Source organism: Colossoma macropomum, unplaced genomic scaffold (genome assembly GCF_904425465.1).
Source record: "Colossoma macropomum unplaced genomic scaffold, Colossoma_macropomum, whole genome shotgun sequence".
Classification (NCBI taxonomy): domain Eukaryota; kingdom Metazoa; phylum Chordata; class Actinopteri; order Characiformes; family Serrasalmidae; genus Colossoma; species Colossoma macropomum.
Window position 1 is genome coordinate 33,790,023 of NW_023494804.1, and position 24,794 is coordinate 33,814,816.

General features: G+C 41.3%; 1 protein-coding gene across 1 annotated transcript; it reads left to right on the top strand.

Annotated features, from left to right (window-relative positions):
* Positions 1–413: 413 nt before the first annotated feature.
* kcnj6 (potassium inwardly rectifying channel subfamily J member 6) lies at positions 414–24,739 on the top strand. Its single transcript, XM_036595764.1, has 2 exons — positions 414–1,332; positions 24,311–24,739. Exons 1-2 carry the CDS (start codon positions 432–434, stop codon positions 24,652–24,654), a joined length of 1,245 nt encoding a protein of 414 aa, XP_036451657.1. The 5' UTR covers positions 414–431; the 3' UTR covers positions 24,655–24,739.
* The last annotated feature ends 55 nt before the right edge of the window (positions 24,740–24,794 follow it).

Sequence of the window (24,794 nt, forward strand, 5' to 3'; positions counted from 1 at the left end):
CAGCAACGGTGGAACAACTTTGGTGTGAGAGACTGATGATCTGGTCTGGGAACCTGCTGATCTGGTTCAACCTTTCTTCTGATCAGCAGCGCAAAAAACTGTGGCTCGTCTGCGATTTTTGCAGGCAAACAATGCAGGGAAAATAAAGCTGGGTGAACCAAGTTACTTGAAAGAGAATGATGGAAAAATGTTCATGCAACATTTTTCAGAAGGTTGAAAAATGCCACATGGTATAAAAGACAAAGATCCTCATAACAGGAGGGCCAAAAACTGGATCATATTTTCATCAAATTATGCTGGTATTTGTTGCTGTATCATTAGATGCCTTGTGAATATGAGTAAATAAGCCAGTGATTCAAACAGAAGTATAATATGGGCTCATCTCGTCTCATGTGTCTTACCTCCAGGCTCAGATCCTTCCAGAAGGCCCAATGGAGCAGGATGTGGAGAGCCCCATCACGGTCAGACAGCCCCGGCTGCCCAAGCAGGCCCGAGATGACATCCCCAAGCAGCTTCAGGACCCTGACAGAGCCAAGCGCAAGATCCAGCGCTACGTCCGAAAGGACGGCAAGTGCAACGTGCACCACGGCAACGTCCGGGAGACCTACCGATACCTTACGGACATCTTCACCACTCTGGTGGACCTGAAGTGGAGGTTCAACCTCTTCATTTTTGTGCTGGTTTACACGGTGACGTGGCTGTTCTTCGGCCTCATGTGGTGGCTGATCGCATACGCGCGGGGGGACCTAGACCACATAGGGGACGAGAAGTGGACGCCGTGCGTCAACAACCTGGAGGGCTTCGTTTCTGCGTTTTTGTTTTCCATAGAGACCGAGACCACAATCGGCTATGGCTACAGAGTGATCACAGACAAGTGTCCAGAGGGCATTGTGCTCCTGCTGGTGCAGTCGGTGCTGGGCTCCATCGTGAATGCCTTCATGGTGGGCTGCATGTTCGTAAAGATCTCGCAGCCCAAGAAACGAGCAGAGACGCTGATGTTCTCCACCAATGCAGTGATCTCCATGCGTGACGGGCGCCTGTGCCTGATGTTCCGTGTGGGGGACCTGAGGAACTCGCACATCGTGGAGGCCTCCATTCGAGCCAAATTGATCAAGTCCAAACAGACCAAGGAGGGGGAGTTCATCCCCCTCAACCAAACGGACATGAATGTGGGTTACGACACGGGCGACGACCGCCTCTTCCTGGTGTCCCCACTCATCATCTGCCACGAGATCAACCAGCACAGCCCTTTCTGGGAGATCTCCAAAGCCAGCCTGGCTAAGGAGGAGCTGGAGATTGTGGTGATTCTGGAAGGCATGGTGGAGGCCACAGGTAGGAATGCACACATTTTCAGGACAAGTATCATGAAGTGAGACAGATATTTAGGGCTTTAGCCCTAGATTAGTGGTTCCCAATCCTGGTCCAGGACCCCCTTTGGCAATGTTCTAGATGATAAGCGACAAGAATATGATTACCTCCTCCATATAAAGGGCTGGTAGAAGGGAAACGATAACTAGCCGTGAAACCATATTTGTATTGCTTGTACATTTTATTCATAATCATAAGTCATGCTTTCGCCAGCTGTATGTTTGGGGGCACTTGAAGGGCCTGCATGAGGTCAGATATGTCTAAGAGGTCTACGCTGAGAGAGCAAATGAGATGATCTTTCATTAGCAGCAGAGTAAAGTGTGGCTGGGTGAGATGGTGTGCTAGAAGAAAACGTTCTCTGCAGAGAGAGATTTCACTGATTAGACAGAGAGGAAAAACAGTGCCATCAGAGTGGAGGAAAAGATATCAGGCTGCATCGTGCCTTACACACACACACACACACACACACACACACACACACACACACACACACAGTACAGGAGAGATCAAAATATACACTCAAAGCCTTCAGCAGTGGGTGTATGGGTTCTGTGCCGTAAATCAAATCACGTTTATTCTTTGAGCCTGGTCACAACACACATTTCATGTCTAAAAGGAAAAAATAGTGAGGAATGCACGACAAGGGTAGGAAGTCTTTTCCAGCATGCTAAAAAAAACACAAAAGGGTGTTTAAACATACAGAAAGGGCTCACAAATTGCACCAATAAAAGACTTGGTCCCACTTTACACTGTGGCCCTAATAACGATGCAGTTACACATTATCAATAAACGCAACAACAGTGTTACTAATGGTGATGCATTCACTGTTGATTACAGTAGTACAGCTTCTGTAAATACACATATATATCAACTCAAGTAATTAAACAAGTCAATCTTGATTGTTGCAACTGTGTATTTTCTCTTATGTAATCACACATATAATTGCATTTGCATAAACTACTGCTTTTTTACTCAAGCCTTTTCTGATTGTAACTGGAGGTGTGTAATTACCTACATTATAAGAGTACTTACACTGTACCTGCCCAGGAAATGCCCGTATTTCTGTTGTAACATATTAACCTGATCAAATCATGTGGATAAATATCAATCTGTAATTTTACAGTACATATGTAAAGATAAATGTTTAAAATTTCTGTAATCCATCTGTCACAGTGAATGCTTCACCAGTAGTTACATTATTGTTACATGTGTTGTTAATGTGTAATGACACACACTCAGAAAAAACTTACTAAACTGTCACTGGGGCAGTACCCCTCTTGTCACTGGGGTGCTCAATACCTTTAGTCAGGGAACATAATTCTACCATAATCATTTGAAATTCAATTTTTTAAGGTCTTTAAGTTATTTTCTATGTTCTGTTTTAAAACAGTAGTTTAGGAAAAGGTACAACTACATACTTTTTACCTGGGAGAACTTATTTAAGGTGCACAATTGGACCTTAAAACCACTGTTGTACCTTTGAGGGAAGATTTACATTGTTTGTACCTTGATGAACGAAAAATGTACCTGAACAGAACCTTTATTTCTAACAGTGCAGCTACAGACACCATGTAAAGTTGGACCAAAACATTTACCCAATGCCTTTGCTTAAAGCAACATATTAACATTAAACAGCTGCAGAAACTGTACTCCTCAAGCAACATTTGAGTTAAAATAGGCGAAAAGTAGGATCAAACAAGGTATCCTATAGTATTACCCTGCAGCTCAGGTCAAGTCTAAGCAGTGCCATATGCAATCAGGGTAATACAACTGTCCTATCACCATTAAATGGTTGGAGTCCTTTTTTTCAGGGAACAACATACTGATCATTTAGCCATCCATATGGAGGCATTTTAAGAGTGGTGAATGCTTAACTGGTGGCGCAACATATTAACCCCTAGAAACCTAAAATTTCTGGGAATGTTTTGGTATTTTTTTGGGTCAATTACAATTACAATTGAAATTATTAAGTATTTACATGTGACTGTCACACATGCCATATGTTGTTATTTTCAGGAGACCCTGTGCTGTGCAGATATGCCATTGTTTGACATGTAAATGCTAACAGAAATTTGATATCTTTATGAATTTGGGTCATTTCTGATCAAAAATTTACCTAGCTCCTGCTAAATTTTGTATTTTTTAAGTGTATTTAGAGGGTGGGTTGGGGTGCTAAAGAAAAACTACATCAGAAGTGTCAGTAAGCTTGACGAATAGTTTTCAGGCCATTCAGTAGAACAGCTGTGAATTCCCTGCATAGGGTGATCCACCATTCCTGCCTATCAAAGAAGTTTTTAGAGCATGGCTACATAAAGCAATGGCATTTTGTAATGAAAGCAAACTAACTGGGAGCTGGTGAATTGAGCACAGAGCTGGAATAATGTGGTCAGATTCCTCTGAGCCTCTTAGGAGTCTCACCACATCTACAAGGAGCAGAACTCTCTCCAGCTCTCTACCATACACCCAGCTCAGCTGCCGGATACAACACATCTCATTCAACATACAATACACCTCATTCCATATCTTACACAGGCTATTCTCTGGGCATCAGTGGCCAGGCTAATTGGAAGCGAGCGCTTTTTCCCACCTCAGATTTTCAGGGTAATTGTTGCAGATTACTATTTTATGAGGCCTTTAGCCAGCCGAGCTGTGCTGGCGCACAGAATGCAGATGATCCTTCATTAGCTGCAGATCTGAGGCCACAGCTGTCCGAGCTGTGAACCGCAGGTGAGACGAAGCGTTCCCTCCGGGAGTAAATGAAAGAATACGGAATGATCTGCAGCCGAGGGAGAAATCGCACGCTCTCATGGGAACAGTGGTTTTAATGTGCCTTATGCAGGGGCCAAGCAAATGAGCTGTACAGCAAGAAACTTACTGTGAGTGATGAAATGAGGTCCGAGTTTGAGGCTGAAGTGGTAGTGGAGTTTAGAAGAATGTGCTAGTTGATGTTGGCAAGAGAATGAGAATGTTGGACCTGGAGTTTTAAGGTTGTTGAGGGATCAAAGTTGAGGTTCTGTGGTGGGGTTAAGGGGTTTGAGGTAAGGACAATGTTTTAGAGGTGGGACAAAGATTGAGGTGGTGATGGTCTTTGATGCAGAGTCTGAAGTTGTCAAGGCAGCATTTGAGGTTTTTGGGTGGTAGAATTTGAGGTTCTAGAGAGTCCATGTCTTGGTGTTTTGGCACTCCTGTGTTTTAAAGGCCAATTCAGTACTAACGTGTTGCTGTGTGGTACAGATTGAGACTGTTGGGTGGTAGAGAAGAGGCTGTATGGTGGCAAAGTTTGAAGTTGCTGGGTGGCAGAGCTTGAGGTTGTTGTATGGTATAGTTCAAGGTTGTTGGGTGGTAGAGAAGAGGCTGTATGGTGGCTGAGTTTGAAGTTGCTGGGTGGCAGAGTTTGAGGTTGTATAGTATAGTTTGAGGTTGTTGGGTGGTAAAGATGAGGCTGTATGGTGGCAAAGTTTGAAGTTGCTGGGTGGCAGACTTGGAAGTTGCTGGACAGCAGAGTTGAAAGTTGCTGGGCAGCAGAGTTTGAGGTTGTTGTATAGTACAGTTTGAGGTTGTTGGGTGGTAAAGATGAGGCTGTATGGTGGCAAAGTTTGAAGCTGATGGGTGGCAGAGTTTGAAGTTGCTGGACAGCAGAGTTTGAAGTTGCTGGGCAGCAGAGTTGGAAGTTGCTGGGCAGCAGAGTTGGAAGTTGCTGGGCTGCAGAGTTTGAGGTTGTTGTATAGTACAGTTTGAGGTTGTTAGGTGGTAGAAATGAAGTTGTATGGGGGCAAAGTTTGAGGTTGCTTGGTGGCAGAATTTGAGGTTGTTGCATACTAGAGCTTGAGGTTGTTGCATAGTATAGTTAAAGCTCATTGCATAATACAGTTTGAGATTGTTTTGTGATAGAATTTAAGTCTTGTGAGTGGTAGAGTTTGAGGTGGTGGGTCCCACAATTTGACGTTGTTGGTTAGCAGAAGTTGAGGTTGTTGAATTGCAGGGTTTGAGGCTGTGGATTGTAGAGTTTGAAGTTGTGGGAGTTTGTGCTTCTTGGAAGGAGGACAATTTGAGGCTGTAGTTGCTCATGTGAAGTCAGTGAGGCAAGAATAATGCAAGTGAGTCATTCTCAGAGGACTTAACAACATCCAACACAAGTACACACACAGAGTCACTGGTCCACAGGGAACACACTCAGACAAACCCCCTGCCCTGTTTGCTTTTCCAGCATGTTTGAGATTATGAAAGTCGAACACATGTACACGTGCATCAGGAGAAGGCAGGAAGAGCTTCTGTGTATATCCTCCCTATTTTTTTCTACAGTTATTCTGTGAGGGTTTGTTTGATGTCTGTGTCGGAGAGAAAGAGCGAGAGAGGGATGATTAGTGTCTGTCTGAGTGTATATTATTTTACTGTAGATAACACTGCAAGCACTGTGCAAGATAGACCTCCTTCAAAGCCAGGGTTTGTATCCATGTTTAACACAGGATTACTGTAACAGCATTGTGAACAATGACTTTCTTCCACACAATAGCCAATAGATCTACTATTGCAAATAGACTGTGAGCAGAGAAATAAACTGCAGATTAATTGCTGTCATAAATACACAAAGCACTTTCACTGCTAGATTATCCCTTTTCTAAGTGTTTTATGAGCTGAAAAGAGGCAGGATTCTAATATATGTTGCTCCTTTTTTTAGGTTGTGATTTTATTATATATATATTTTTCCTTCTGACTCAGCTGAAGTCGGTTCAAAGAGAATACGCTGGGCCTACTGTAACGTTGAAAGGGAGATGAAATATTAAATGCAATTGCGTTAGATTAGATCGATGGGCTCCGCGCGTGAGCGTTTTTGTGTGTGCGTTGGCACCCCTGCGTTTTGAAGGCCGGGCTTCTGCTCTAATGTGTTCTTGCAGCTGTTTTTAGATTTCACGGACAGCTGTCATGTCTGAGTCAGTCCTCCGCTTTTGTCTCTGGCAGAATTCTTCATTCTACTCTCAAACTCTCACTCGCTGCTCTCTCTCTCTCTCTCTCTCTCCGTCTCCCCCCAACACACACACACATACAAACGCCCAATTTCACTATCTATCTCATGAGAAAGGCTAGCCACACTGACTGTACTGAGAAACAGGCATGCCAAAGGGCACAGAGGTCAAACAATATGCTTCCTCAGATGGTTGGGGAGGGGGAGGGTGTGTGTGTTTGGGGTCATCTTTATTCCTTGTGTATTTTTAGAGCCCATCATGATCGGAGGGCGCAAGCGCTGCTTGTCTCTAAAAACTCAAGCAGTGCGTTCAACAGTAAAGAACAAAAGATCAGCCTCTTTGTTCTCAGAGCTTTGATTCAGCATCCTGACCATCACAAGCACATCACTCGGTACTAAATAAAGCCTAAAAACGGCGATTTTTTTTTTGCATCTTGGGTGGAACGATCAGTCGAAAATTCTGCTTTTCCAGCAACTGTGATTCTATTTTGAGTGGTTTGTGAGAGTGGTTGCCATAGAGACAGTGTGGAGAGTGAGAGAGCATGTGAGCAGCAGGAAAACCCACTGATGTTACACAACTCTGTTATCTAAAGGGTCCAGCACCAGGCATGTTATTATTATTATTAGCATCATTAGTATTAGTATTATGATTCAGTACTAATTAACAAAGATGCATGAGAAGGCTCAGCATTCTCCTTCCCTCTCTCTCTCTCTCTCTCTCCCTCTCTCTCTCTCTCCCTCATTGTCTCACTCTGGGATAAGAAAGGCGTTCATTTTAAGGCATGCTGTACCCTTGTAGGTATCGTTAGCTCTCGGAGCAGCGAGTCTTTTCTTATAAAAGATTAAGCAGCATGTGAGTGCTGGGCCATGTAGCGCCGCAGGTGCTGCAGAATGAAACACGTCTCTACTCAGCTCAGCTGTTGGGCCTCAAAAGACTACAGAGAGGATGCTGCATTGTGATTTGCGATGGCTGAGGACAAAAACTGAAACCATTGCTTCAGACAGGCATCTTCCACGGCAGCTGAAAAGGCCCTAGAACAGCTGTTAGATCGTGCCATGTCAGCAGTTCGTTCACAGACACATTTCCTAAAGAGAGACAATATACTAGACCATTGATCCATTCCTGTGGAACGTCACTTGTTTCACGAAATGAAGAAATAAAGTTATGATACATCATATTTGCGCTACAGTTAAAATGCTGAAAGAAGTAAATGAAGTCAAATTATTACACCCTGTTATAAGTATACAGACTGCACAAATGCCTTCTTGGCTGGTGTGTATAATAGCTTTTTTTTATTATTATAAATTTTTATTTATTATAATAGCTAGTTTTTTATTATGCCCCACCATTCTTTGAGATCTGTTTCAGTGAGCACCACTTCTCGTGCTGTATTAACTGCCTGTGGTTCTCCTCAGTAACTCTGACCTGTCACAAATGCATGCTGGACATGTCAACAATAAAGCACTGATAATCTCTTTAAGAACGTGTCTCGTTCCATAAAGTGGTTATTTTGAATAGCAACCATTTAAAGTCAGCAATAAGGGGTGTTAATCATTTTCTACATCAATACTGTAGTGAGTGGCAGTGACTGGTGTCAAATACCTACATAGATAGTTAAGACTTTTAGATGACTTTGGAAAAAAACTATTAAAATTACATTTGGTTTCATCTGAAACATGAATTCACTGTAAAAATGACTGACATAGCTGATTCAGACTGGACTAAAACTCTGGTAATAAATAAGTTGACCGGCCACTTTATTAAGTACACCTTCTTGTTTCTACACTCTTTGTCCATTTTATCAGGTTCACTTACCATATAGGTGCACTTTGTAGTTCTACAATTACAGACTGTAGTATACCGCATACTTCGTTAGCCCCTTTTCACTGTGTTCTTCATTGGTCAGGACCCCCACAGGACCACCACAGAGAGTGGTGGATCGTTCTCAGCACTACAGTGACACTGACGTGGTGGTGGTCTGTTAGTGTGTGTTGTGCTGGTACGAGTGGATCAGACACAGCAGTGCTGCTGGAGTTTTTAAACACTGTGTCCACTCACTGTCCACTCTATTAGACACTCCTACCTTGTCGGTCCACCTTGTAGATGTAAAGTCAGAGACGATAGCTCATCTACTGCTGCACAGTTTGTGTTGGTCATCCTCTAGTCCTTCATCAGAGGCCACAGGACGCTGCCCACAGGACGCTGTTGGCTGGATATTTTTGGTTCTCAGTCCAGCAGCGGCACTGAGGTGTTTAAAAACTCCAGCAGCACTGTGTCTGATCCACATGCACCAGCGCAACACACACTGACACACCACCACCAGGGTGAAAAGGGATTTAACAAAGAATGCAGAGAAACAGATGAACTACAGTCAGTAATTGCAGAACTACAAAGTGCACCTTTTAGGTCAGTGGAGCTGATAGACAAAGATTGAACATACAAGGAGGTTTACTCACTGAAGTGGCTGATCCCCATGTAAAACTAATCTAACTAAACCTGTCTGAAGACTTTTGTGCCACTTGGGAGCCCAACATGAGACACTGCCTGCTTGAACATACTTGTATGCAAAATTTCAGCCACTCAAATGACATGTTTTGTTGATTTTCTAAGTGAAAATAAGTTACACATCCTCATAAAAACACAAAATGTGGCTGTGGAAAAGTTATGGCATACGTTATGCGTTTTATTTTTCATCTTTAATGTTTTTCTAATATGTTTAACTTTCTAATGTTTAAATTGTTCAATCTAATGTTGAAACTGCACTAAGCCCTGCAGAAGAATTTCATATTAAAGTCTCCTGTAGAGGATGTATTCATGTATTTCCATTGTGAAAATCAACAAAACATGTCATTTTACCCCCATCACAGTTAGAATAACAAAACATGTAAAAAGTGTCAGTCCTTTAGAGTCTAACATGTTATTGCACAAAAATGCTTTGTTATGAAAAGAACTAAAAATGATGAATCATGCCAGCTGCACCCCCAGTGCTACATTACTGAAACTATTTAAGCCTGTGAGTTTCTACTGTGTATTTTAGTTCAAGGGTGATAATTGAGAACTGAGATCAGTCAGTAAATATTAGTTAATTACAACTTTTACAGTATATCATTAACATCTAAAATATCACTGCTGTCAGAACAAAACCTCCAGAATGGTAACTTTACAGGAGAAGGAAAAAACCTGCTTTACTTTTAATGTAAGTCAATGGAACCAGAGTTTTTTCCAAGTCATTTTAGGCAATTTCTCTTGGTCCATTCATCATGAAATTTACAGACAATGTAAAGGACAACAGGCATTTTCAGATTATGTCACAAACTGAAAAATGTCAAAAATGGAGATACATACATACATACATCATCTAAACCGCATATCCTTCTGGGTCGCAGTGGGGTGCTGGAGCCTATCCCAACTGTCATTGGGCGGAAGGCAGGATACACCCTGGACAGGTTGCCAATCCATCGCAGGGCAGACAGACAGACAGACATACACAGTCACACTCACTCACACCTAGGGGCAATTCAGCATTTCCAATCAGCCTGACTGCGTGTTTTTGGACTGTGGGAGGAAACCGGAGTACCCGGAGGAAACCCACACAGACACGGGGAGAACATGCAAACTCCACACAGAAATGACCCTGGTCTCCCAGCCGGGAATTGAACCCAGGCCATTCTTGCTGTGAGGAATGGAGATACAATGATATATAAACATATATCTATATTATATCTGACTGATCTGTTATCTGAATGTTTATCCTCTTCAAAACGGTATCAGCCACAGTGTTTTCATATCGGTGGGGCCCCAGGATGTACACACACAGAGGTGACACAAATCCTGCTCGCTCACACACACACACACACACACATACACACACACACCACACTCTCATGCAGCCCATGTCGCTCTCGGCACCAGTGAGAGTCAGTGAGCATGTTGAGGTCGGCAGGAGCAAGGGCACGATGAAGAAAAAAAAAAAGGACAGCTGGTGGCGCCTTCACGGCTGACCTGTCGCCACGGCGATGAGAGAGCAGAACATGCACATATGTGTCATCTTAAAGCAACTAACTGCACGCAGACAGAGTGTTCAAGAGAAACGAGCAGCAACAGCAGCTCCACATTATTCAGCTATTCACTTCCTTCACCTGAAAGCCAAAGGCCTCCTGACACCTGCCTGCTGTTCCCCCTGCCAAGCACAACACACACACACACACACACACATGCTGTGCTCAAAATTGCCTCCTAATCCCTGTTCCCAACACTTCAAAAAAATCAGGAGCACTATACAGAACACATTTGTAGGGAACAGAATTCATCCACTAGTGTTAGACAAGTTTTCTCATCACTGGGTAGAGCTCAACATTAACTTGTCCTCTTGTTCAGAACAAGTGAAAGCTTACGTGGGACAAAAAAGAAGAAGAAAGTAAGAATGCAGGCCTGGCTGTAGCATATTGGAGGCCCTAAGAAGGTGTTTCGGGGGGCCCTGCATCTTCCTAGCTGATGTATTATGAAATTAGAGGCCACCTAATAACAATGACTACCACAAACTGTCTAAATTATGTAAAACTGGCTATTTGTTTATCGTTCTTATAAGTTACGTTTTAAAGGAATCTGTCTTACTATGCTGTATTTCTTGCTTACCCAGCTGACTTAAGCTTAGTTGGATCTAAACCTGCTGGCTGTAGAGACAGTGTGGCTTTTTTCCACATTCAGATAGTATGATTTATTCTTCCTTCTTTGCCGACCCCCTTTCTTTTTTCATTCCTTTTATGTTTTACACGATTATCTGTTCATCATAAACATCATGCTTTTATACGCACCTGCACAAGGATTAATCAGAGCCTGAGTATCTAAGCCTTTATTAACTGAGGAAGTCGTTAAACGCTGTTGTAAAAGGAGTTGATAGTGTCTGTGTTTGTCAGGTTTTGTCCAATTACAAACCAAAACAAACGGCATAATGTTAACACCACAAAAAACTCCCCCCAGCATTTATTTTTCTTTTTCGGTTTTCCACTCAAGATGCATAAATTCCTTTTGCTATTTCTCCTCACTTGAGTATCCTAACAATATAAGAGTACAGTGACAGCGCAGTAATAACCCAGAAGTTGTTAGGGGCCCCCTGGTGGCCAAGTGGCCCTGAGCAGCTGCTTATGTTGCTTATGAATTCACTTCTCTGTTCGGTCATGTAAATATGCCAGGCAGAAAACAACAAACAGGATGACGATGTGCTCTGAGAGAGGTGAAAACTTTAAGAATGATCAGTCAGAATGATTTTAAGTGTTTTTTCTGTCATTTAACATCTTAACAATACATATCGACTTGATCTGAACCACAGAAAGCACAAGTAAGTGCTTCATCGAGTTCCTCCATGCTTACAAACTCCTTTTCCACTGGTTTTCACAGAACTTTTACTGAGTCATTTCTGTAGTTCCTGTTATAATAAGTGAAAGGCACCAGAGTCTTTACCATCGTTGAAGCGCGCAGTGCGTTAAAATGACATGGCTGATGGTAAAAAACGATGCTACCTCATCACGTAAAACTAATTTCATCCGAATAGCACCTTAGAGGGGATGAGAATTTGTTCCCCCTTGATGGGGTAAGTCTGACTGGATGAGCTACAACAAAGAACAAGGGATGTTTTGCATTACCTGCCGTGTGCACCTTGATTTGGCTCAGTAGCTACTTTAGCTGAAGAAGTAGCAATCAAACCATACAGCTTATTCACATGATCTGTTGTTAGAGTGCTGTTTAAAATAATGTTAAGTTTTTACGTGTAGTTTATACAAGAAGCAGGACCTGGTTAACGCTAGCTAGTCTACCTCAGAAAATCGCATGAACGAGAGGAAAGAGGAGAGATTGTTCACACAGCAGGTAAAAGTGGCCCAAATCTGATCTTTTTCTTCATATGTGACACAGATGTGTGTCAGTGTGAACAGCAAAAAACACTGAATTTGAAAATTTTAATTCCGATTTCAGACGCTTTCATACGTGGTACTGAAATCCGATCCATAACCGATGTGAGGCAACGCGACTCAGTCTGAACAGCCAGATAGGAATTCATGCGACTTCAATCCAACTCCACATTCGTCATCTTCTCGTGCTGCTGAGACCTCAAAAACATTTAGGCTGTTGTTTCTGTACCAAAATATTCAAAAAGACTTCACAACCGCTCGATTTCGAAAGAAATGGCCGAGCGCAGCTGTAGGAGAACGAGGCTGCAGCGTCAAAGAACAGTTAAAAGTCAGAAAGCAAAGTTGAAAGGATCCGAGGATGCGAACCAAAGAAGTGACGGCGAACTCAAACACATTCTGGGTGATGAGCCCAGCTGTCAGTCAGTGAAGCTTCATGATGGCTCCTGTGATGCTGGTGAAGATGAAGCTGAACCTTGGGGAGCGACTGGCGTTCGTTGGCAGTAATGATTGTTGACCTCTGGTTGATGCGCCACGAGAAGCAACATGAAGCTCTGTTCTTTTGCGCATGCGGTCAGTTTAGGAGCTGATCTGTTCAGACTGATGTCGCATACAGATCACATTTAAAAGATAATGTGAACAGCCAAACAAAAAATCGATTTGGTGAGAAAATCAGATTTGGGCCACTTTTACCTGCTGTGTAAATGTAGCCTTAGTGACAAGATGGTTGTAAGCAATGAGTGTGATACTCTGGGCAGTGTTCTGCTGCGAACCACTGGGTCCAGACATTTACGTGGACTTCAATGACCCCATTTACACCTGATCACTTCATTCGTATTGAGTATCAGGATTATATCTGGATGAGGCCAAAGCAAATGAAAATGCAAGTGTAGACGCACCCGAGGTTTAAAACAGATACAAATCCAATCACTCAAACCACTTCAGGAGGTGGTCTGAGATGCATCTGAGCCACGTTATAGCAGTGTAGACACATCCATCTCTGTAAGACACATTTGACAACCAAAGCCCATCCCAGCACAACCGAAACTCCTCCCCTTGCAGTCATCGTGCATGGTTGGGAACCGGACAAAACGAAATGCTTAATAACAATATACAGACACTACTGTGAAAAACAAACTGCAGATGACTTAATAAATAATTGGTAACTGGTTGCCGTGTAACGAGCGTGTAATCGGACTTCAGTCTAACTGGAGATGCTTTTGACTACCAAGTGTAAATGAATGCTGCTAAAATCTTATCAGGATGCAATCCAGATACTTCTCACATTCAGTGACCAGGTGTAAACGAGATCAATATGACACATGCCACCTACCTAAACCTTGTTTCAGACCAGGTACACCCCTTTGTTAAATGACATTTCCTAATGGTAGTGGCTTCTTTCAGCAGAATTAATATTATATACTAATGCTGTTTGCTATCTGGTGTCCAGAGGAGGATGGGTTCCCCTTTTGAGTCTTGGTTCCTCTCAAGGTTTCTTCCTCTTGCTCTTAGGGAGTTTTAACTTGCCACTGGCGACGCTCATGGGGGCTCGGACCTGGGTTTTTCTGTAAAGCTGCTTTGTGATAACACCTGTTGTAAAAAGTGTTACATAAATAAATAAATAAACTTCGACCGTGCCACACTGCACACATTGTTCAGGAAAGGTTTGAGGAACATAACAAAGAGGTCAAGGTGATGCCTCGGCCTCCAAATTCCCAAGGTCTCAGTCTGATTGAGCATCTGTGCGATATGCTGGAACTATAAGTCCAGTTAGCGCCAGCTCTGCCTTGCAACTCACAGGACATTAAGGATCTGCTGCACAAAGAACCTTGAAAGATGTGGTTTTTGGACACTTAACATGTAAAAAAATGTGTTATCATGTGAAATAATATGTGATCACATATAAAAATAGGGCCTGTCCAGGGTGTTTCCTGCCTCCTGCCCGATGATTGCTGGGATAGGCTCCAGCAGCCCCCATGACCCAGAAGAAAAAGCGGCTTAGAAGATTAATGGATGGATGGATGTGAAAATGGGTTTACGTGTGAAAAAAAGAGGCGATTACTTGTAAATATGTGGCTTTTGCACTTTTCACATGTACAATGTTTTGCTGCTGTCGGAACAAAACATCATATCTCCAAAAAGGTAACTTTACAGAAGAAGGAAAAACTTTCTTCATTTTTAATAGAAGTGAATAGAGAAATATTTTTTCCAAGTAATTTTGGACCATTTTTGTTGGTGTGTTAATCATGAAATTTTGACGCAACATAAAGGGTCAACTGCCTTTTTCAAATTATGCCAAAAAATGAAAAAACACAAAAACTGAGATATAAGGTTTTGTCACGACAGCAACGATATGTGACTTTTCTGTACGGGTTGGTCAGACTGGGATATCATCGCTTGTTGTAGGGCTCGAGTCAGGATTCAATTTCTGATTTCAGTCATTCTTCCACCTTTAACAGATTTTATTCTGCGTTTACACCTGCCTTAGTTTTTCTCCCTACTTCAGTGTTCCTCCTAACTTTCATCGGCACACAGGTCTGACAGCCTACCTAAAAATGCTTAATTAATAAGAAAAAGGCTTTTGGATAGTTTAGAAATCACTTATATTCATACAGATGTGAAGCTAAAAGACTGTGTCTAGTAACACTTGTGAAAAAACTACAGGGGTGAACCTCACAAAAGCTGTGGGCAGTCGTGGGCTGGAGGTTAGGGAACCAGCCTTGTGAATGAAAAGTCGCCAGTTTGATGCCCTGAGCTGACAGTACGCGACTGAGGAGCCCTTGAGTAAGGCACCTAACCCCCAACTGCTCCCCAGGGGCCGTGGATAGGGCTGCCCACCGCTCTGGGCAAGTGTGCTTACTGCCCCTAGTGTGTATGTGGTGTTTCACTGCACAGATGGGTTAGACCTCAGAGGTGAAATTTCCCCATTGTGGGACTAATAAGGGTCACTTAATCTAATCTAAAACCATATTGTGTAAATAGTATTCATCAACATCTATAGTCATATGCAAATGATTAGTAAATGAAATGCGCAAGTGTGAAAAAAGTCTAAAGAATCTCTATATAATGTAAGGTTTTTTACTGGATCTATTAGTCGAGTGTACAGTCAGGTTTAGTTTCAAAACTTGCTGTGGGTCGTTTCCTGTCGTACTGAATGTTCTGGCTATATTCGGTTTCGGTTCAAAATTTCATGCCCGATTAAAGCTCTAGCTCATACGAGAACAACCATTACCCATCATTCCTGCTGGTGTGTGTGTGTACACCACACTCTTCCTTTGTGCTCCTATCCAGATGTACGCTTTCCTCACTAAGCCTTTGTGCCTCTGCTTTGCTCATCTCCGAGGAAGAATGGCGGCGCTGTGCTTCGATGGCGCCGGGCCGTTGCTGCTGCCTCCTTTCTCTCTGACCGCATTAGCCGGCGCGGGGATTCTTCATGCGGCGAGTCTGCTGGCCGCTGATAACACAGGGGTGCGCTGATCGGGCCCTCACACCGACCCGTCTCTCACTATTACCTGCCAAGTTCCTTTCAGTCAGCGCGGCGCAGGCAGGACGCTAATCCCAGGCCCTCGTTTACCCGGCTTAGCGGAGTGGGCCTGCTGATCTAGGATCAGCTCCCACCGTCTTTAGAATCATATGCATTAGGATGCGAAGGGCAAAAACCGCTCCCGCATCAGCGAGCTTGAGTTCGAGGAGTTTCCGTACGTACGGCAGCAGGAGCAGCAGCTGAAGAGGAATTTGGATTTAAATTGAACAAACAACAAATGAATAGAAGAGCTCTGGCAGAACTTTACTGTTTGTGTTTGTGTGTTGTAGTAGTGGCTATTTATAATCGAAACTGAAGGTGGGTGTGTATGATGGTGGTGGGGGAAGGAGAGCGATGATATAGATAAGCAGTGATGTACCTGTGGTTTTTAAAGCTATTGTACTGCTGTTAGAGTGAGTGCAGTGTTGTGCATGATTATATTGTTTTGTGTAAAAGGCTGGCAGAATCAGAGACAACTGTAATTGTGCTCAGGGTAGTTCAGTGAAACAATACTATAGTTTGGGAGGGCACGTTATGTGAGTCATTATCAGTGTTTAAAGAATTTGCTAAGACTTTTTTATGCACATACACTCCTGTGCAAAAAAAATAAAATAGAAAAAATAAATAAAAAATTGCACCAACCCCAAATTACAGGGTGATTCAAAAAGATTCATCCGATTTCAAAATGATTTATTTCACTTGTAAATCATTACAGAACAATGCAGTGAACTGTAAATGGTTTAAATGAGCATAAAGTTTATTATGTAATTTTACAAGTGCTCAGTATGAACCTCCTCCAGCTGTACAGACAACATCAACGCCATAGTCAAATTCATCCCGTACTCGATTGAGCATGTCGGGTGTCGCCGCACTCACGGCTCTTTCAGTGCGATTTCGGAGATCATCCAGTGTTGTGGAACCAACAGCGAACGCTCTGAGCTGTTGGAGGTTCACTGCTGATGAAAATCACGCTGCACAGTGACGGATTCACTCTTATTGAAGTGGAGAACGCAGAACGCTTTCTGCTCAGGGGTCTCATCTCCTCACAGAGTGAAGGGAGCCATCTTCCACTGACAGTCAGAAACTCTATGACCCACTCTTTCAATTGGTATGTGATTGGTTCCTATGGCGCCTCACGGTTGTAAAAATATGGCGCTTTGAAATCGGATGAATCTTTTTGAATCACTCTGTACTGATGGTTTTGGTCTGAGTCAGTCTGATCAGAGTGCTATAGAGAATATTTGGTCTCACATTAAACACCAACTAACTTGCCTTGTTTTTCAACTGTTTGAAACCCTCAATGCTGAGTAGAACAATATTAACTCTTCTTGCTGAAAAATACTGTCTGCAAGTTTATCCACAAAACTTTACTATATAAAGAACTCAAAGGGAAAATCAATTCTATACTAAGTTACTTTATCTATTTGTTTTTTTTTGCTTATTTACTGACTAATGATTTGTTATTAAGACCTTAAAACAGCTTAATGTTTTGCCATTCTGGACTTGGCAATTTTATTTATTTATTTTTTACTTAATAATTTAACTCATGATAAATGTAAATATATAAGCTTCTTTCAATCTTATTAAAAGAACAACATTTTAAAAATGCAAAAAATGTAGGTATTAAGGGTTAGACCAGGGGTTGGCAACATGCAGCTCTTTTACTGTCCTGTTGTGGCTCCACAGCAGAATTAGATTTGTAGGTAAAAATAAAAATAATCCTCCTTTGCAGTGAAATAAAGCTCTGCTGATCGTTCAACACAGTTTAACAATAAATGGTCTTAAACGCTGGAGTTAATGTAGAACTGCTAATTCACTCTTTAACCCAGAGGATTGGTGTGCAGATTGCTGGTTACCATAGCAACAAAGACAACAATCTCACCTAGCTAGCAGCTAACGAAACGGCAAAGAGAAAGATTAAAGATGAACATTAATAATTTGACTGATTTGCATTTATAATCATTTCAGCTGGTTTACTCGTACGTTTAATCTGCAGCGAGAAACTGTCAAACACTAAAAAGTTGTAAAACTGAAGTCAGCTCCTAATTCGCCAGCTTCTCATTCACATTCCCCTGTTCCACCTTAAATGGTGCAGCAGTTACATTCTGGCACCTCAGGCACCATTTAAGGTGGAACGGGAAAATTTAAACAAGAAGCTGCAAATGAGAAGCCGATTTGAGCCTTGGAAAAGCCGAACGTCGAGAATCTCGACATTTGCGGAAAAGTTTCCTGCCACAGATGCGAGAAAAGCGGCTATAACAGACCTAAAAGTTAAAGCAGAGCGAACTAAGTCTGCATTTTTGTTTGTTTTATATTTTTTTTAGCTCATACTAGTTGCACATACTGAGACATATTTACAGCCAAGATAGTAAAACGGACATAATATGTTGTGGCTCCCAAGGTGGCTCTTCTTAACATGTGGGTTGCTGACCCCTGGGTTAGGGTTTGGAACAGTCACCACCTAAAAGATAGTACCCCATATGATTTTGTATTTATTTAGCTTATTATTTATCTCTCATCTGTTATCCTATTACTATCTCTTAATCTTATTGCTTGGAGTTTAAATAGATCGTAATATAAACCTTGTAAATAGTTTTTTCTGTCGGGCAGCAGTTCAAACTAATTCAGCAGAATGGTCCATATACACATATATACACATATATACATATATATGCACAAGCAAAATCATGTTTAAACTGTAACGTTACGAGTACCTTGAAAGATGGTAAAGATACCACTTTATTTAACTACCTTTTAAATTACATGGTTGTGGAAGTTAAATGTCCACTGCAGGTACTTGTAATTAGTACCTTCACTATTTCTAACTCATCACTGGGATTAGTGTAATTGTGTTGAAGGTAGTTTGGTGTAATGATACGGTAATTGTGTTAAAGCAGTTGAGTGTAATGGAGGTTGGTGGACATCTGTGTATGTGTGTGTGTGTAAGATACACAGCAGACGGGGGTTGGGGGGCGGAGGGTGTTCTCTGCCAAACATAAGCATTATATAAGTGTGTGTGTGTGTGTGTGTGTGTGTGTATGTGTGTGTGCTGCGTATTTGTGTGAGGGCCTAGCGCAAAGAAACAGCAAGAGTCAGCCTCAGTATGGATTGCTGGGTGAGCCGTTAATAAAGACAGTTAGCTGACTCTCTCACCTCCAGAGTAAATCACTACTGACTGCAGATCAGCACTGTGCTGAACCCTGCACTGACAAACGCACCTTCATGCTGAATAATTGCTCTCACCTACCATTGAGATAAATGGCCACTCGGTTTGTCCGCAAACACACACAGCTCTTCTTTTCTTTGCAGTTCTATCTATCTTCCCAGTCCACCGTATACCAGAGGAATCCAATTACACATCTCCCAATAACATCACTTTATCCACGCTGGCTGAACGTGATAACAGCACCATTTCAATCAGACTGCAGTAATTTCGGTTAATAACCTTGTCGTAAATGTAAAAATTAAAAGATCAATGTTCATACGCGTCTGCTTTTTATACCGTCTCATTTACAGCCTGTGCTTCTGTGCTCCAGTCTTTCTGAAAGTGTGATTAATGTAATTATGGTTCTTAAGTGGAGGGAAGCCACGCATATGCCTGTTTTATTGTTAAGTTGGCTTGATAAACTGTTCTTTGGTTTATCGTGCTACTCTTTTTTGTACCGTTTTCGCTGGTTGCAGTTTTTAAAGCTCGAACCATAAAACTTCGCAGGATCGTACCAAGGAAATGAACGACAGGATGTTGAGAAAATTCAAATCTAACTGGAATATATAAAAAGAAAGACTAAAAGAAATGACCCAATATATATATATATATATATATATTATATATATTATATTTTATCTTGTGAAGTTACCTTTATATATATATATATATATATATATATATATATAAAGGTAACTTCACAAGATAAGAAAAAAACTAATGGAAGTAAATGGATAAATTATTTTTCTTCAAGTAATTTTGGACTAATTCTGTTGGTCTGTTCATCTGGAAATTTTGACATGTTATAAAGGCAACTGACCATTTCAAATTATGTCAAAAAAAATGAAAGACAGCAAATATGGAGATATCGGTTTTGTCCCGACAGCAGTAAACCTTGTATCTCTCTCTCTCTCTCTCTCTCTCTCTCTATATATATATATATATATATATATATTAGCAACCACCTGGGATACCATAGCAATGTCTTAGCAACACCTTAAAAACCACTTGGGATACCATAGCATGGCCTAACAACTCTAAAGCAACCACTTAGGATTCTCTAGAATGACTTAGCAACACCCTAGCAACCACATGGGATTCCATAGCAATGGCTCTATCAAGCCAAACTAAAGTTAGTTCTCAAACTTTCCCCTTCTTAGTTTAGCATGCAACACACACTCAGAGAAAACTGACTAAAACTGGTGACAAAACCTACATTACAGGACAAAAGTGTGGAAGCAAGCAGAGTTTTTTTTAAAAAAAAGGTTTAGTATTGCCCACTTAACATTATGACCATCTAGTATAATCTAAGTTTTCAAAATATTCCTTTAGCATGCAGCGGAGGGCACTAACATAACAGGCGCTTTAATCATTGACAGCTGTTGGGACGGTTATGGCAACCGGAAATCGATTTTTTTTGCTTACCCATAATAGAAAATTCATGCACAAACAGATTAACAGGATTCGCCTGTTGTTGTTACTTAGTGTAATCAAACTTGGATGCACAATAATAAGGTGAAATGACCTCATTTAAACATCATGATTTAAAATATTTAAAGTCCTGAAATGCATGAATTCATGAAGGCCATGACTCCCACTATGACAAACCACACCACAGTTACTTGGTGGAGACCTGTGCTTAAATAGTTCCACATGTGCAAATAAATAAAATTACTAGAGCAGAGTTTTTGTGTGTTATTAAACATTTTGATATATTTTCATTGTTTCTCTCTGTAATTTCACTATTTTTGAGTGGCACAAACGTCTAACTGCCTGTTCGCCAGGAGACTGAAGATCATGAGTTCAAATCCAGTGGTGCTTTAGCCCCCGCAGTCAAAATCAGAGGGGAGGAAGTCCTCACCCACCCCTCCACCCCCAGGCTGGGGACACATTGTGATAGGTGGAGGTGGAGTGTTTGTAAACATAATGGTTGGCTAAATTTCCAGGTGGATTATTCGCATCCAGTTAGCATGTGAGCAGCTTAATTTATAGCTATTTACAGTAAATACAAACAGAACAGCCATAACACTGACAACAACAGTAAAATCTTGTTGTGTTTGAGGCTGTAATGTGAACTGTACCCAGGTAAATAATGGATTTCATTTATGCTTTTCCAATTTTCCAGCTTTCAAAAGCACATATAGAGGCTATAAGCAGTATTAATCCCAGTGGGGGATCCTCTGTGTATGGGAACACTTGAAGCTGAAGCCAACAACGACTTAGTGAATTCTTCACTCTTCCAGATGAAGATGAAGTTGCCAAGCACTATTTCATGACCAATGAGAGCACCACAATGTAAATTAGGACAATATGGTAATGTGTTGAGTGTTATTTTTAGAATTATTGCTTTTATAAGGAATTTGCCATCAGATGACATAAGTTGACGTAACATAGCTCACTGTGTTTTTAGACTACCTCATACCACTTAGTGCCTGCTCTCATGTAAATACGGCAAACCTGTCTTATATACTATGTAAATATATGCAAATATATATACTTTTATTCCTACTCTCTTATAGTTCAACTTTTGTCTATGTTTTGTCTATTTTTATTGCTACTTTTTATTTCTGCATAGTATATGTACGTTTATGTGCAACTATATGTCTTCCTTACTTCCTTCCTTCCTTTCTTTAGTTAAGAAGCTAGTGCTTTAACCATTTATGCTAGTGGTCACTGAACTGCTCACATTTTCACCCTTGACAGTGTCCAGCATAGGGTTCTCCTTTAGCAGCTGTAGCCAGTCAGCAACCTGTCCATTTTGTCCACCCTCACACACACATACACACACACACACACACACACACACACACACATACAAACACAAACACACAAACACACACACACTAAGAGCAGGCCATGTAGGAGGAGAACAGAGTGAAGGACACAGCACCTCCACACTTTTGTTCCCTGCAGGTTCACCCGACACCACATGTGTAATACAAAAGTGTGGGGGGTGAACAGAGTGAAGGCACTGAAAATGGGTTATTTTATATGTTCTTCACAGAAAATGAGCAAAGGACAAGAAAGCTGCCGTTCAAATAATAATAAATCATTTTTTCTTTTGGTAAACATTGAAAATGGGTCCCACAGACCTGAACACCAGACAAGTGTTAATATTATCCAATAAATGAAACTAACTGAAAAGAAACAAAGCCAAATTTGACGCTTTAGAGTTGCCTATGATGGCAAAAAAGGACCAATTAATCAGTAATTGAATCCATTTAATCAATAATCCGGCTGTGTCTTGTGCAGGTGAACTTTAAAAATGAATTAATCAGCATTTTGGTTGGTTCCTGTTTGGATCAGTTCTTTTTAAATGTGAGAAAAACATCCTTCGTTAAACTCTGCAGTGAAGCGTGGGGCTGGTGCAGTTCATGATTATATGGCAAAAAATAATCACACAAAGCTGTGGAGTTCAGTTTAAAGAAAGCCGTATACAACTGTGTACATATCATAAATAACTGTGAGGATTAGTATGAATACTGTTGTATCAGTGCAGCAATACCTGCGATATCCAACTGGACATAAGTTCTTCGCTGTTGTAATATAATGGAATAAAAAAAGCAATTTCAGAGTAATTTTTTAAGTAATCTCAATTTAAACTACACACTTAAAAACAGTAACAGTGCAGTGACACTGACGTGGTGGGGTATTAGTGTGTGTTGTGCTGGTACGAGTGGATCAGACACAGCAGTGCTACACGCCACCACCACGTCAGTGTTACTGCAGTGCTGAGAATGAACCTGCACCCAAGTAGCACCTGCTCTGTGAGGGTCCATGGGGGTCCTGACCACTGAAGAACAGGGTAAAAGGGGGCTAACAAAGTATGCAGAGAAACAGATGGACTACAGTCTGTAACTGTAGAACTACAAAGTGCACCTATATAGTAAGTGGAGCTGATAAAATGGACAATGAGCGTAGAAACAAGGATGCCTGATCGGTGTATATAAAACCATTTCATGTTTAAGTGGTTCCTTGCATGGTGAAATGATTCTTCAGATTGAGGGAGAATGTGTTGTGTATGGCTTTTTGAAAATAGTTCTATATAGCACAAAAAGCAGAACCCTTTTTGATGCTATATAGAACCATTTAAAAAAAAAAAAAAAGCCTTATACAACACATTCTCCATCAATCTGAAGAACCATTTCACCATGCAGACCATGAAATGCATGAGAATGAAACGGTTCAATAATATAACACTATTTCCAAAAAAGTTGGGATGCTATGCAAAACATATGCAAATCACATAATCCCAGAATTTAATTGAAAATGGTATAAAAACAGATGAAACTGAGAATTTTTATGGTTTTTTGAAAAACATTTGATGCCAGTGTATATTTTCAGTCTGCTGTAATGATCCCTGCTGCGGCCTTTGCTTAAAGTCCCTATTAAATGAAAAAGAAAATCACAGTCTTTGGTAATTGTTTTAAATATTAAACTCTTTATTTAACCCACCAGATTCAATTCAGGAGCGTCTGAATGTGATAACCAGCTGGATATGATTAGAGCTGTAATAAAACTCTGTAAGAGAATCACTAGGAGCAAAATGAATTAAGAATCAGTTAGTTAGTGTACTATTACTGCACACATCCAGTCAAACCATTTTGCTCAATGATAATAAATATACTATGTTCTGAAATAATGAGTTTCACATTATTTTTTATAAAATTTGGGATGATTTCAAACTTGCTTGCACCATATATGCTACTTCATGTGTGTGTTCATCTTTTTACTGCTTTCTGCTTAAGTGAGAAAGAATTCAACAAAATATATGAAAAAGATTCAAATAATTAAGGGACAATAAGCAGTTAGGAGGGTTATTGTTAGTTAATCATCACTCCTTTAAGTTTTTCTCAGTAAGGGTGCTGTTATGTGTTTTTCCTCAGTGCTGATCAGTTGGCGTAAGCCTCAGTCTAAGGCTCTTTGGTTAGTGCAATAGAGTTAAAATGCACCCTGTTGAATTATGTCAGTCTCCCAAAATTATTACTGTTTTTGTATATAATGTACATTATGTATAATATAACTACAACTACCACGTATGATATGTGCAACTGCCATTATCCTTTTAGAATGGGTCACTGTTCAAATGTACACAGTCATATACAACAGCTTAGGCTCCCTGGACAAATTACATTAGTTTACAGACAAACATTTTAATGTACAATTAATGTAATCTGCCAAATTTAGATTAGATGTTGAGAAAAAAATTGAGATATTTAAGTATGTTGTCTGTAGAGATTATAGAATGTGTGTACATATATATATATATATATATATATATAATAAAAATAAATCTAGAACATATTACAGTACCTAAGTATTTTTCTGTGCGTTCGTCTCTCCTCAGGGATGACGTGCCAGGCGCGCAGTTCATACGTGGCCGGCGAGATCAAGTGGGGCTACCGCTTCACGCCCGTGCTGACGCTGGAGGACGGCTTCTATGAGGTCGACTACAACAGCTTCCACGAAATCTACGAGACCAACACGCCGAGCTGCAGCGCGCGTGAGCTGGCTGAGATGAGCGCTCGCGCCCGCCTGCCGCTCACCTGGAGCGTGGCCAGCAGACTGAGCCAGCAGGGCCTGTTGGACTCGCGTGATGAGGAGCAGGAGAAGGAGAAGAGCGGAGAGGGCCAGGAGCAAGCCGAGCGCAACGGGGACATCGCCAACATGGAGAACGAGTCCAAAGTGTAGAGCGGAGGAGCACATGGGCCAAGCAGAGGGCCACTCCTTACTCTCTCTCCAACACTCTCTCTTAATCCAACACACACTCAGCCTCTCTCGCTCTCTCTCTCTCAGGGGTACTCCGGTCAACTTTGGTCCTGGAGGGCCTG

Coding starts and splice junctions, on each gene's coding strand:
- kcnj6 (XM_036595764.1), top strand. CDS start 432: ATGGAGCAGGATGTGGAGAGCCCCATCACGGTCAGACAGCCCCGGCTG. Junction 1,333..24,310: donor AGGCATGGTGGAGGCCACAG/GTAGGAATGCAC, acceptor GTCTCTCCTCAG/GGATGACGTGCCAGGCGCGC.